The 13,778-nt window shown below is 52.2% G+C and overlaps 2 protein-coding genes across 2 annotated transcripts; one reads left to right on the plus strand and one right to left on the minus strand.

The window, feature by feature from the left end:
* The first annotated feature begins 5,110 nt into the window (after nucleotides 1–5,110).
* Nucleotides 5,111–8,645, plus strand: LGALS1 (lectin, galactoside-binding, soluble, 1). Its single transcript, XM_014963479.1, has 4 exons — nucleotides 5,111–5,245; nucleotides 6,473–6,552; nucleotides 7,890–8,061; nucleotides 8,437–8,645. The coding sequence occupies exons 1-4, from the start codon at nucleotides 5,237–5,239 to the stop codon at nucleotides 8,578–8,580; spliced, it is 405 nt and encodes a 134-aa protein (XP_014818965.1). The 5' UTR covers nucleotides 5,111–5,236; the 3' UTR covers nucleotides 8,581–8,645.
* A 2,427-nt stretch (nucleotides 8,646–11,072) lies between these two features.
* LOC106901149 (urotensin-2 receptor-like) lies at nucleotides 11,073–12,765 on the minus strand. Its single transcript, XM_014963517.1, has one exon. It carries the CDS (start codon nucleotides 12,237–12,239, stop codon nucleotides 11,133–11,135), a length of 1,107 nt encoding a protein of 368 aa, XP_014819003.1. The 5' UTR covers nucleotides 12,240–12,765; the 3' UTR covers nucleotides 11,073–11,132.
* Between the last annotated feature and the right edge of the window lie 1,013 nt (nucleotides 12,766–13,778).

Raw genomic sequence — 13,778 nt, forward strand, 5'->3', positions numbered from 1 at the left:
TACGTGCAGCAACCAACTGGTCTGGGCTGCGTCATTGCAAGGAACCTTTCTGGGTCAAAACCAAGAAAGAGCCTTCCTAAAGCATGAGGGCAACCATCCATGATTTGCCTTTGCTGTGCCGTCCTGGGCTCTTAAACTGAAATACAAGTGTCCTGAAGCCTTCCTTACCAGTCACCGCTGGGCTGGGATTAAAGATCTGCTAACTCCACCACCCCAACCCTCACAGTCAGGATTGTGCTCGTCCAAGTTAATCAAAGGCTTGATGCTTTTTTGCTGTGCTGGCAGTATTTCTAACACCGTCAGGTGAGGAGTCCTCCTGCCTATCACCCAGGCAGAGGAGCTAACCTAGATCAGTTGGTGACTTCTTGCTGTTCTTGCATGCTCTCGAATGGCATGGACCAACCATCTCCAGGCCTGACATAGGCTGATCCGTGCTTCCCACATCCACGACCCAGTACCCAGCTCCCTCTCTGCCTTCCTGGCCAGGCTTCTGTGCCCATCCCTCAGCCACAGGGATACCACCCTGGCTGGCAGACCAGGGGTACTCCCTTCCCCGCTGTGCTCAGGGAGGGTTTACACCCCAGAGGCAAGAGGAAGCCCAACGTGAGCAGACAGAAGCGTGGGGAAGGAGGTGGGGAGCACAGATTTGGGGAGCTCCCAGGATGAACTTTGAGGTGTGTCTAACACTAGCTCATTAGCGTGAGCAGGAGTCATTCCCGCTTCCCCAAGCTGTAATTTCAGGCTCACCTGGATGCATCACCTTGTCCAGGTACCCTTTGATAACATTTTCAGGACTATCTTCACCACTAGGGAACATATTTCCATACTGATTTAATGAAAGCAGAGATTCTGGAGTCAGCAGGAGCCGGAGCCTCACAGATGACTCCTAATCCAGGAAATTGGATGTGGTTGGAAACGCTTCAGCAGGCAAAGCTTGGGAGATCCTGCTATGGCTCATTCCTGACGTGAGGCTTTGTGTCCGCAAGATAATAAATCTGAGTTTAGTGCATTTAATCCTGAATTTAAAACACCACAGCCCACATAACACGAAGTGGCTGAACAGGTACAAAGGCGCTCTCCCAGTAGAAAGATGTTGCAAATCACTGAAGGAGTAATTGCAGCCAAAGCAGCTTTTGCCAGCTGGAGAGCAATATATACAGGTGGACTTTGGTCACGTAGTCCATGGGTTTTCCAGCCAGGCCCTTTCCCTTTCCTCCAAGGTCATGACTCGGGATGCCCCGTATATTGCTGCATCCCTCACAAGCAGATTTGGGGGCAGATCTTCCCTCTTTTGCTTCAGACACTTGCCTGCCTGGGCTGTTTCTTTGGGTGACTGCCAAACCACCTTGGCTAGAGCCACCCAACAGCTCAGCCCAACAGTTCAATTCAGCCCCATAGCGTGCAGTAGCTGGACTCCCATCCTCAGCACGCAGGACCAGTCTGGGTATGCTGAGGTATACCAGTGCCTATCAGCTAGACCAGAAGGCAGGCCCTAATTCAAAGCTACTTACAATGACGAAACTCACCCTTAGCAATCATGTTTCCCTCTTCAACCTCAGCTGAATTACACCTTGGAGGTTGGGAGGGGTAGGGATGTCCAGAAGGAAAGGTGGGAGCTCAAGAAACCGTGCCATTTCAGCATGGAGAGATCAGTACGGGTTCTTTAGGTGTCAAGGAGAGTGCAGGAAGAACCACTCTTCTACTCGGAGAGGTAGAAGAGCTACGGTGAAAACCAGGGACAGCCCTGGTAAAAGATGGAGGTGTCTGGTCCCTAACGGGGGAATGATGGATCACAGCCAGCACTGGGGGATGAGCCCAGGCCCCAAAGGCAGCAGCAGTTCTTTAAGGACTGTCTGGGATTGCTCACCGTACAAGGGCAATTTGCACTTTCCAAGAAGGAGTGAGCAGCCAGAGATATTGTGCAAGGAAAGGCTAACGAGAGGGCAATGAGTTGCTACCAGGAGCCAGGCTGTCTCTGAAGCACCAGCCATGGCGAAGGTGCCCAGGGTCAGGACCCGAGTGAGATGCCTAACCTCTAGCATAGAGCCTGCTTGGTGGGGTCTGTGCTGTGATTTCTGACCTTGCACACATGCGCTGGCTGCAAATTTAGTCTGCCTCTGCTATGGCAGCTGGCTCTTCTACACCCCCTTCTCCTGGCTCCATCCTGTCCAGGACACACAATCAGAGTCTGGAGAACACAGGTGCAGATGCAAGCACCACCTGCCTTACCCTCACAACCAGAGATGAGGCACTGCTGAAGTAATATCCCGCAGACATGACTCCCTTCTCCACACTTGCAGCTCCCTCTGGCCGAGCGTTTGGCATGGCCAAGGGCACTGTTTGCAGCAACAGCATCAGCTCGACTCACTCCCTTTGGCTTGGGCAAAGATCTTTTGCTTCCCAAGGTACGATGTAGATCAGTGTCTCTCCCTGTAATACAAAGTAAGGATTTGCAGCAGAACACTCCTAGTGAGCAAGAGCCTGGCTGGAAGGGTGGAGGAAGAGGGACCCATCTCACCGCTGAGTTCCCTCACAGTGGGGTAAGCCTGTGCCACCAAGGTCTGCTGTGATCTCTCCTCGTATTCCTCATCTCCATCCTTTGCAGATCAGATGGGATGATAATCTGCTGGCACATCCCCTAGCTGGCTGACCCACCTCACACTGATAAGGAATGAGGTGATGGGAGGTGAAAGTTGCCAGCTCCAACCAGCCTGGCTCTGCCCTTCTCAGCCAACAGTGGCTCTTCCTACACCACATTGATCCTGAAAATAATGGGCAAGAACCTCTGCATCTTCAGTGTGGTGGAGCAGGTGTCAGTGCAGCTGGGGACACCATCCCTGTCTGTTGTGCCATCAGGGTGAGCAAGGACCTTCTCTCCCCTGAATTCATCCATGCCTTGTGAGGATGCTGATCCTGGAGCTCTGGATTTGTCACCTCATCATTTTGTCAAAGGAAAGGCAGAACCTACCCCTGACCTTGCCCATCCCCAGCTCATTTCCCTTCCCTGTCTAACATGTCTTGCAAGGGAAGACTTCTTCCTAGTCCAGCCCCTGCAGCCTGCTAGACTGTGGCTCCAGCAGCAGATCATCTCCTTGGAGAGGTGTCTGGGATCTTTTGCAAGGGTTCAGTCTCACAAAATCTCAGATTTGAAAGGAACTGATTTAATTACACACACACCTTGGGCAGAGGGAAGCTGGCCCTAGCTACATTTTATCTTGCTGGTATGGAGAACTTCTCCTCATCCCACACCACACGGAAGGGATCAGGCTCAAGGCTTGAACCCCGAGGCAGGTTTCCAGAGAGGGGAAAAGGAAGAGTGGGTATGTCAGAGCAGAGGAGCCCACTTTGCCCCTTATGCCCTTTTGTCGTGGGCAACCTGGCCAAAGGCTAGAGCCTGTCTGTAGTGGTTTAACCCCAGCCAGCAACTAGAACCACATAGCTGCTCACTTAGTCCCCGCAAAAGGGTAGGGAGAAGAGGGAGAAAAGGAGGGGGAAAGGGAAAAAAACCTCATGGGTTGAGATAAAGACTGTTTAATAGAACAATATCAAAAAAGGAAAATAATAATAATAATGATATTAATGGTAAAAGAATATACGAAATAAAGTAATACAACACAAGTTGCTCTCACCACCCAAGTATCGGTTGCCCAGCCCGTCCTGAGCAGTGATCACAGATCCCTGTCCCCCCAGCCAACCATTTATATACTGAGCATGACATCTATGGTATGAACTATTCCTTTAGCCAGCTTCTCCTGTCTATGTTCTTGCTTAGCTTCTGTGGAAAGCTGAAGGAGTCCTTAATCAATGTAAATATCACGTGGCAACAACTAAATCAATATGTGTTTTCAACATTCCTTTCATATCAAATCCAAAACACAGCAGCCACTAGAAAGAAAATTAACTCCATCCCAGCTGAAATCAGGACACCGTCCATGCCCTCCCCAGCTCTAGCAGGTAGGGGGATCTCCCTGCTACCTCTGCTGGCATTGATGGCACCAGCTGGAAACACTTAGGAGTGACAGCCTCTGGTGTTGTGCTTGATGAGGGTAAGAGTGATGGGGACTATCATGCCCCCAGCAGGGGGGGAACTGATGGGCCTCATAGAAAGGGAAGAAGAAAATATTTCAGTGTGTTGCAGTTCTGGGCCTCTCAAGGAAATCACAAAGCATCTTGTGATTTAGAGACAAATATGCAAGACAAGGAGAGCTTTAAGCCACAAGCTTGGCCCACTGCCTGAATTTTTCCTTCCTCTTTCAGTGTAATTACAGTTGAGCCATGTAGTAATTGGGTAACTTTTTCCAAAGAACCCTTTCACACAGAGTGAATCATGCTTGCCACAAAGAGGACATCAAGGCAGATAAAAGACATATAGACCCTATGGTTTATTGTGATAGAGCGTTTTGCCCCCATCCCCTTGTTCCTCAGTCCCCCAGGTGTGTCCAGGGTCGGTGCAAGAACCAGGCACTGAGCTTTCCCGGGTAATTCCTCCCCACCCCTCCAAGACGGCTTCCTCCTGGCTTACTGTGCCCTACAGCCAAGACAAACTGCATGGTTTTGAGGGAATCTAGGGGTTTTTCAGAATAAGGACTATTTTCCCTCCTTTGGCTCCCGTACCTACAAAAGTGGATGGTAGGAGCCGGGTCAGCAGCTGGGCAACCTCTGGGGACAGCAAGTCTGGATAGTACAGCTGGGTGACCCTGGATCCAGCCTCAGTCATTTGCTCCTGGAGTTTCACCTGGACCACAAAGAGTTTCTGAGGTACTTCTGTGCACTCAGTGATATTTCTTCTGCTCCTGATTTATCCAGAGCTGAAGAGCCCAGCTCCCCTCCCAGATCCTTCCCGCCAAGCCTCAATCCCTCTGACCATTTTCTGTGTGGCACAAAAGCCCTGGATAGTATAACACTCATTGTAAAACTATTTTCCATTGACTTCATGGCCACACACAGCTGGATCTCCTCCTGGAGCGGCCAGCAGCCTGCTTGGAAGGGTTGGGTTTAGCATCCTGGAGAGGAGCCTGGCTGAGGGTGGGAGGAGGCAGCTCTGCTTGATAGCTCCTCCCTCCCCCAAAACCAACCCCTCCCACCCTTTCCTCTGCCTGATTGGTGAGTAGGGTGGAGAAGGGCTGGGACAAGCCAACTCTCCATCTATTTAAAGGCAAGGGTGGGGCTCCTTTAGTTACTTGCCTGGGACTCTTGCACCTTGGTGAAGAGGAGCATCAGCCTGCAGAGCAGCACCATGTCTTGCGTGAGTAGAGAAAGGGATGGGGCTGCAGGGGCAGCTTTGCTGGAGGTGGTGCTTTATGGAGTTGGACTGGTGTGAGGGCACTGTCCTCCTCCACTTGCTCATCAGCCCATGTGTCAGAGGGTCTGCTAGAGCTAGGTGCCTGCTGCTGGGGAGGGGGGGAATCTCTGCTGCATCCATTATAGAGGCCTGACTGCTATTTCTTGTTCTGGCAGGAGTGTTGGGTTTTTTTTTTCCCTGTAGGATCCCTTTGGGGAGATACATGGGTGGTCCTTGCTGGGCTGGCTCCTGAGCTGGGGTAACCTGTTTTACAGCAGCTCTGCTCTGGGGAAGCAACTGCAGTGATTTTTATTGCTCTCTGAGCATCTCTTCTGGGCAGCCTTGCTTCTTGCTTGCTGGCTGAAGTTTTCATGAGTCACTGAATCGTTCTCTCTTGTGAGGAAATGTGCTATACAGAAGTGTCCTTCTGTGAGTGTCAAGGGCTGCTGGGGAGATGCTTGTGTCAGAAAAGTGATTGCACTTTGATTAGTTTATCTTTCATTAAGCTGAGGATGATTAATTAATCAGAGAATGTCCCAAGTGCAAGTTTATGTATTAAAGTGGAATGGGGAAAAGATTCTTTACTCTTGGAGTCTTGCTTCTGCTATGATAGAAAATGGGGACACATGGGTTTACCAGAGTACCTCTCCTAGGAGGGTCTCTCCTAGAGAGAAGGTGGGGGAAGGTGTGTATATGGAACGGGAAAATGTTCTTGCAAATGCTGAGCCTACAAAAAAAAAAGCCCCTGGGAGCTGTGGAGTAAAGCAGGAGCTCCTGGACCTGGGAAAGGCTTGAAGTTCAAGTCCAAGCTAGGGGAAGGGAGTGGAGGCTCCATTGCTGCTCAGCCAGGTTTGTGTGGGATGATGTGAGACCCACAAGGCACATGGGTGTGTTTGGGACAGGGTGGGTGTGATGGGAGCTTGCAGGTACTTACACTTTACCCCTGTGAAATACAAATATGTTGATGAGAGCAATAGGAGGAAGGTTGGGAAATCAGGCACGTGTCCCATGTGACTGGGGCAACTTCTCTGGGATGTCCCTGGTGCAATGCCCTGGGGGAGGGAAGCTTCCCCGTCTCTCCAGCAGTCCAAAGCAATGCACTGGCTTGCAAGGCAGCAGGGAGAGCTGCCAAGTCAGAGCAAGTGAGCTGGCAGGTACTGAGCCTAATGTCTCTGCCTCCTTGTTCCCCAGGGACCAGTGTGCACCAACTTGGGTCTCAAGCCTGGCCAGCGCCTCACTGTCAAGGGGAAAATTGCACCAAATGCCAAGAGGTAAGTTGTGCTGTGCTCCCCAGGCATGGCCAAGGCACCACAATGAGTTGTCCTCTGCTGGTGGGAGACAAAAGGAATCCCTCTCTTGGGTAGGAGAGGACCAGCTCTGAAAGGGGTTAACACCAGCAGAGCTGCTCAGTGAGTCATTGCTTAATGAATATTGCAGGCAAACTCTACTGCCAAGGGGCTAAGCCAAAGCAGATGTGAAGCTCCAGCTGCATGCACTGGCAGTGACCACATCCTCTCCAGTGCAATGTAAAGGAAATGGAAGCTGTGTCTATACTGAGATTTGGTTGAGACCATTCTCAGAGGCACATCCTCTCCCCTGCATGAAGATGGCCCAGGACAAGGGACACTGTTCCACTGGGCAAGAGGAGATTGTGACCCACGCAGCTGGGAGGTCATGGATGCTCTGAGCCCCAGCTCCAGCTGATGGTGCAAATGGAAAAGATGCATGTTGCACCAGGGGGTCTCAGCGTGTTGAAGTCTGCTTTCACCCAGTGGAGATGCCTCTCAGCTGCTGGTGGGGAAGGAAGGTTGTGAGAGGGCAGGTGGGCTTAAGTGGAAATATGCTCCCAAGTGTGCAGTGATCAGGGTGGCTGGAGCACCCAGGGAAGCCTCTGCAGCAGCCCCCAGCCCTTGTGCACATCTGTGGCTGGTGGAGTCCCTTGATGGGAAGGTGGAGCCCATAGCTGCTGTACCAGCACTAGTAGCTTGGGACAGGAAATGTCCCAACTCTTTCCAGTGCCTTTGAAGTTTGATAGTGTCAGAGTGAAGCCTCCTGAGCTTTCTCTTGCCAAATAATATGCGTCCTCTATTCTCATCTGGGTAAGAGGCCTGGAGGCAAGGTGGACACCAGGCTAGGAATCTGCTTCCTCCCACTGCCATTGCAGATGCTTTGGGATAGCTAATGACATGGTAATTATTTCAGCTGCCTGCAGTGTGGGAGAAGGTGGTGGCTGTCAGGCAGGGAGCAGCACCAGCTAACTGTTTGGGGCTGAAAGGAAATCTGTGAAGAGCAACTGACTCCTTGGGAGCTGGTTTGGGTGCAGGGTAACTCCCTTGTTGAGAGGCTTGTAAATGCCTTTCTCTTACTAAAAGCACTGTGGAAACTAAGTGTTGTCTCTCCCAGGGATGGCACTGTGGGACCCTATCACTCCAGCAGAAGAGAGTACTCCTTACTGACACAGCACCATCTTCTTAGGGAAGCTGTGCAGTTTAGGAATGGATTACTCTCAGCTGGCCTTGAAGCAACAGATGCAGAGATGTTCATGGTAATGAGAAACATGCTACCATAGTATTGATTAAAACAATGCTGATGTCTTCTTTCTCTGCAGCTTTGTGATGAATCTGGGGAAGGATGCTTCCCACCTTGGGCTTCACTTCAACCCCCGTTTTGATGCTCATGGTGATGTGAACACCATTGTGTGCAACTCAAAGAAAGTGGAAGAGTGGGGTGCAGAGCACAGGGAGACCGTCTTCCCTTTCCAGAAGGGTGGCGCAGCAGAGGTGAGGCCTGGGTTGCACTCCCTGTACGTGCCTTGTGGAGGGAGGGTGTTTGGCACAGGGCAACCAACAGCAGAAGCTGTCAGTACAGGAGGTGGCTGGCTTCTTCTTGGCCAGTGCCACTATCCAGGGCTCAGAGCAGTGATACAGGGTGGGGATCAAACATGCAAGCTCCATCTAGCTCAGATGGATGTCACTATTGAACCGGGCTGGCATCTCTTGAGAGATCAGAATAACACCCCTGCTGTTGAAGAGCAGGTTATGCTGCTGAGTGTGCTCACCCTGCGAGGTGGAGGGTGGTACAGCAATGCTGTAAAAGGGAAAGGCTTGAGCGTATCTTGACAGAAACTTTCTCTGACTCTTCCATTTGTCTTGCAGATCACATTCGGTGTCAACCAAAATGATGTGACAGTTCACCTGCCAGGCCACCAGTTCACATTCCCAAACCGGCTTGGTCTTGCTGTCTTTGACTACTTTGACACACAAGGGGACTTCACACTCCAGTCCCTCAGCTGGGAATAACTTCCCCTGACATTTCCATCTCAAAGATACAGAAAAAGCAATCAATAAAGAAGAGTTTTGGTCTACCTAGTCTCAAAATGTTTCATACTGCAAGTCTGCATGGGTTGGTCACCTTGCTGGATGGGTGGCAGGGAGGAGGGTGGCCAACTGCTTGATTACAATATGTGGATGGGATTGTGACAGCCTTGGCCCTTAAAGTAATGGATGAAGAGGAGGGTCAAAAGGCTGGGAAGGCAGAAGGTAAAAAGCCTAAGGAGAGTTTCAGGAGGAAACACGGGGGCTAGATGTGACTAGTTGGGGGAGTAGAAGAGTCCCTTAGGCAAAGTCACCTGCTTCTGAAGTCTAGACTGACACCTTACCCAGCCTGAGCTAAAAAAAAAAAAAACACACCAAAAAAGAACAGACAAAAAGAGCCCACCCACAAAACAAACAAAAAACGAAAACACCTAGGTATCCCTGGCTGGCCTCATTCAGCCTTGAGTTGCTGTGCTAGGTAAACCTAGTGGTGCACAGAGTGAGGGGGAAGTTCTCAGTTGTACTAGCTTTGGACTGCACCCTTCTGTAGAGGCTGGTCTAGATCTCCTATGTCTTCTTGGGACCTCTTGTTGCTGCATGGGTAAAGCAGTGGAAAATGATGCCTTTCTGGGTGTGGCAGCGTATGCACTGGGCTTGTCATCCAAATCCTGTCTTCCAATAGCTGCAGAAGCTCAAATACTGTTGGTCTGTAGCTCATGTGGCACATAGAGGCAGTAACCTGGAGGGGTCTAGTTTTATTCTGCCCCATGTGCGTGCCTTGTCTGGTCCATCCAGAGCTGGGAGAGGTAGCAATGCCTGTCTGGGGTGTGGGATACTAAGGATTTGTCCATTATGCTTTTGTTACCCCTTCACTCATATTAGCCTAAATGAGCCTGAACACTTGTCAGTCTAATCCGAGGCTAGCCTCTGAGGAGACTGAAGATGATGAGGCATGTTTGATGTTACCATACAGTTCTCAGTAGTTGTTACCCAAGTTGTCAGCCAGCAGCTGCTTTGGGGGCTCTCCTAGTCTAATGCTACTTTGGCAGCAATGATTACTGCTCTTGCGCAGCCTGTGCCTGGTGGGTATAGGGAAGGTGGGAGCTGCCCTTTCCACAATACGCAGAAGCTGCCACGTAGGCCTGGAATAGAAGAACCCAATCTCTGGGTCCACACTTCCAGGCTTGGCCATGAGCAACACAAAGCACAAATCATTCAGTGTTCTACAAGGACTCCCTGCAGGCCTGGCTGGGCCAATTCCTCCCATTGAGCAGGCAGAGCACAGGGACTTGCTCCTGTGCCAGCAGCACCTCCTAGTTTTGCTCCATAATTCATGAGGCTTTGCCAGGTCCTGTGTCTCAGGTACCCATGTAGAGGGAGGCTAAGGAGGAAGAGAGAGAGGACTTGGAGACAGGGGATCAAAATGGGCTTTTGAGCAGGGAGACAGGAATACTTGGGGTGTAAACGCAACATAAGGCTCTGCAGCTGGATCTTTCTTGAAGCCCTGTGCTGCTCAAAGCCAGCCTGCTCTGGATGATCACATCCTGCTCTTTAGGGCTACATCTATGACAGTGAACACGATATCTAGCATTGCCTCCCTGTGCATAGGCATGACTGGGAGACAGCATAGCTTGGGAACTCTTCCCATAGGGTGATATAGACGAGGATATCCTTTCTGGGGATAAGCGAGTTTAGCTGTATGGAAGTGAGCCATGCTAGGCTAGATGGCCTCAAGGCAAGAGACCTGGCATGGTTTATACTGTGGTGTTCGCACAGTCTGGCAGACTGGGGTACATCTGGTAGGCCAGAGAGTTGGGGATTTCCTCAACAACAGCAGGGCCACGATGCTGGTGATAGCTACCTCCATGAGCTGTGATGATGGACATACTGTGGATCTTTCTCCTTGCAGCTGCCGCTGCTGGGCTGATCTTGAAAGCTGAGCAAATATGCTGACCTCCCCAAGCTGTGCTTTGGAGAAATCTCGCAATGTTTCTTTACTGTATGTGGGACTCTTTTTTTAGAAAGACTCTTCAAAGATTTTTTTGTGGAGGGTGGGGGAAGAAAGCTGAGTGTGAGCTTTACCACAAGAGGCTGAACCTTATTCAGGTCTCTTGCTAGCGCGGCTACTTCTTGAAGTGACTCACTGCTCCTGTGAAATCTGTGACTCACTGTTGTCCTGACTTTGTTATGGCTCAGCCAGTTGCTAGCGAGGAGGTGAGGGGAGGCGAGGGTTCCCCAGATGTGTAATTTAGATATATCGAGGCTGACTGCTCCCTTCCACCCACTCCCCACCTTGCGCAAGGTGGAGGCTGGCGTGCAAGGGCTGGAGGACCTCAGGATGGACTCAGGATCCTCGAGACATGCATCCTCCCCACAGACAAGGAGGGTGAGCAGCTTTGCAAAGGGGAAGGCATGAAGGGGAACGCACCACAATAATGACGGAAGACACTGCACGCTGGCACGGAAGGTGACACACTTTTATTTCTCCACTCAAGCCCAGCTAAAGGACAGGAGATGTTCCCAGCCTGGGGCGTTGCTCACCCCTCACCTTCCCCCACAGACCCCGATGACTCCCCAGTAGCCGGGGGGATGCTGTGGCCTCCCACTGGGCCTGCCGTGGCCTCCTGGGAGGGTGCTGGTGGCCGTGCCATGCTCATCCCACCGTGGCCGGGGCGGCGGCGGCAGCTGCCAGCGAGCAGGGTGTAGAGGAAGGGGTTGACACAGCTGTTGCCATAGGCCAGGCAGGTGACACCGAAGTTGAGGTAGGCCTGGGCAGTGGGAGTGATGCCCAGACCCTCACCCCAGTACAGCCCAGCCAGCTGCCAAGCCCAGAAGGGGAGGTAGCAGGCCCAATAAGCCACCACGATGGTGGCGATCCTGGAGAAGAGCCGTCGGGAGGGGGTCCGGCCGACCACCGGCAGCCCTGGGCTCCAGGCAGAGGACCGGTACACCTGGGCCAGGCGGGTGTAGACGACACCCAGCACCACACCAGGTGCCAGGATGCTGGTGGCGAAGAGCACCGTCAGGTAGAGCCGGAAAGCCGCCGGCGTCCAGGTGGGGATGCAGATGCGCTTTTGGGGGCCGCCCCCCTCCCGCAGCTGGGTCATCACCATCATGGGGGCCGTAAGCAGGAGCGAGAGGAGCCAGAGGACAGCACTGGCCAGCTTGCGGTAAGCGTTGCCGGCCCACCTGGCCCGCAGCGGCCTGGCCACCGCCCAGTACCTCTCCAGGCTCATGGCGGTCAGGAGGAAGATGCTGGCATGCATGGTGAGGAGGTCCAGGCTGAGCAAAAGCCTGCAGCCCACATCTCCAAAGAACCAGTCGTGGGCGAAGTAGGTGCAGACCACAAAGGGGATGGTGGAGAGGTACAGGAGGTCAGCCATTGCAAGGTTGATCACGTAGACCCCCAAGGAGCCTGCTGAGCGGCCCGCCACCCTGCCAGAGGCCACCACCACCGTGTAGATGTTCCCCACCATCCCAGTGAGGCACATGATCAGCAGCACTGCACCCAGTGGCCCGGTGACCGGGCTGTCCCCTCCCAGGACACTGCCGCTGTCATCCCCACCACTGCTTTCTTCTGAGAAGCTGCCACCCTCGGGGTCCTCTCCAGGCCTTGTGCTGACGGGGGAAGAATTACAAAACATCTTTGGATAGGGCGAGTAAGAGCAGTTCAGGCTGTCAGTTCCTTCCCTCTGCCCTCCCCTCTCTCGCTGTTATGGGACACGTCTAGCCTTAACATGAGAGGGAAGAATGGTGAAAGTTCATCAGATATAAGGTACTCCAGAGATGTCTACTCCTCACCTCCAGACGCGCAGTCCATTTTCCAGATCTTGTCCATCGCAAGCTCTGTCCAGTAGTTTTCCTTAACCACCGAAGGGCTGAAAAGGGGACACCTCCCTCCCCTTCAAGATGGATAGGTGCAAAATAACCTCTGCCATCCAGGAGGAAACATCTCTGGTCTTCCCCAGCTCCTTGCTTGCTGTTTCTCCAGCATTCACTGGGCCCAAGGAAACCAGCAAACTCAGTGGAAAAATGGATTTTTCCTCCCGGGTCTGTGTTCTCTCTACTCAGACGGACTCTGGAGAAGTGGGTCTCCCGCCCTGAACCAGCCCCTGGAGAGTTGCCTTGCCCATTGCATTGAGGAATGTGTCTGACTCACAGCTTCACACACCGGTGCGAACGCAGTCCCAGTTTATACTGGGCTCTTAGCCACTAGCTGAGGAGCCATGCTGGCTCCCTCCTCTTTCTTGCAGACATGCTCAGTCTTCCCCAGTGCCTTCCTCCAGCTCCCTCTTTCTTCTCATTCTTTTTTCTTTTTCCCATTTCCTGTTACACTGTATTCCTCATCTGAAAGAGGAGATAACTAAAAGACAAGACTCCCTAATGCAGCAGTGGGTGGAACGCATCGCACTGCGGCTTTAGAAGGCAAACAAGGGCCAGCCCTGAAAATGCAATAGGCAGGGAGCTGCCACACTGCTCTCCTTGCCCCTTAGCCATACCAGGCTGAGAGGGCCTGTTCCCCACTCCCTTCCAAGGATATCAGGAGCCTTTGAGGTGTAGATAATGAACATAGTCCCCAGGTTTGCGAGCAAGCCCACCAGATGCCAGGACATCTCACATTTACTACAACCAGGCCCTGCTCCACCCTTGTCCCTCAGACAGCAGCAAGCTCCTAGAGACAAAAAGGGCTGAATATTTTAGATCGACTCTTTCCTCCCTCTTCTCAAAGAGCATCCTCCTCCTCTAAGCCTTCCCCCTCCTTCCCTCAAACCCCCAAGACCTGCTGTACCGCCCCAGAGCAGAAGTGTGTTAGGTAGGCACTATTGCCTTCTAGTGGGGCATCACTGCATGACATCCGTGCCACCACACTTCTGTGCCCAGCGCTATCCTGCTCTTTGCCCACATCTGAGCCTCATTCATCTCAGGAAACAGACACAGTGGGACAGAATTTGCAGAGCAGAGACAAATGTGCACGTTACCAAACATGCTCTGCTGTTATTTCTCAGAGGTTTTCAGGCCACTCCAGTCATGCTCTTTTGTATCTTCGGTGTATTACCTTCATTGTGGCCAAGTTAAGCTCCTCCACTCATCCCCAGCTGCAATAACACAGCAGCAAACAGGAGAAGGAAGCATCCCACTGGTACTGCCCTCACTGCAGTAGGACCCAAGCACCTTCCCAAGCA

Source organism: Calidris pugnax, unplaced genomic scaffold (assembly GCF_001431845.1).
Source record: "Calidris pugnax isolate Ruff unplaced genomic scaffold, ASM143184v1 scaffold44, whole genome shotgun sequence".
Classification (NCBI taxonomy): domain Eukaryota; kingdom Metazoa; phylum Chordata; class Aves; order Charadriiformes; family Scolopacidae; genus Calidris; species Calidris pugnax.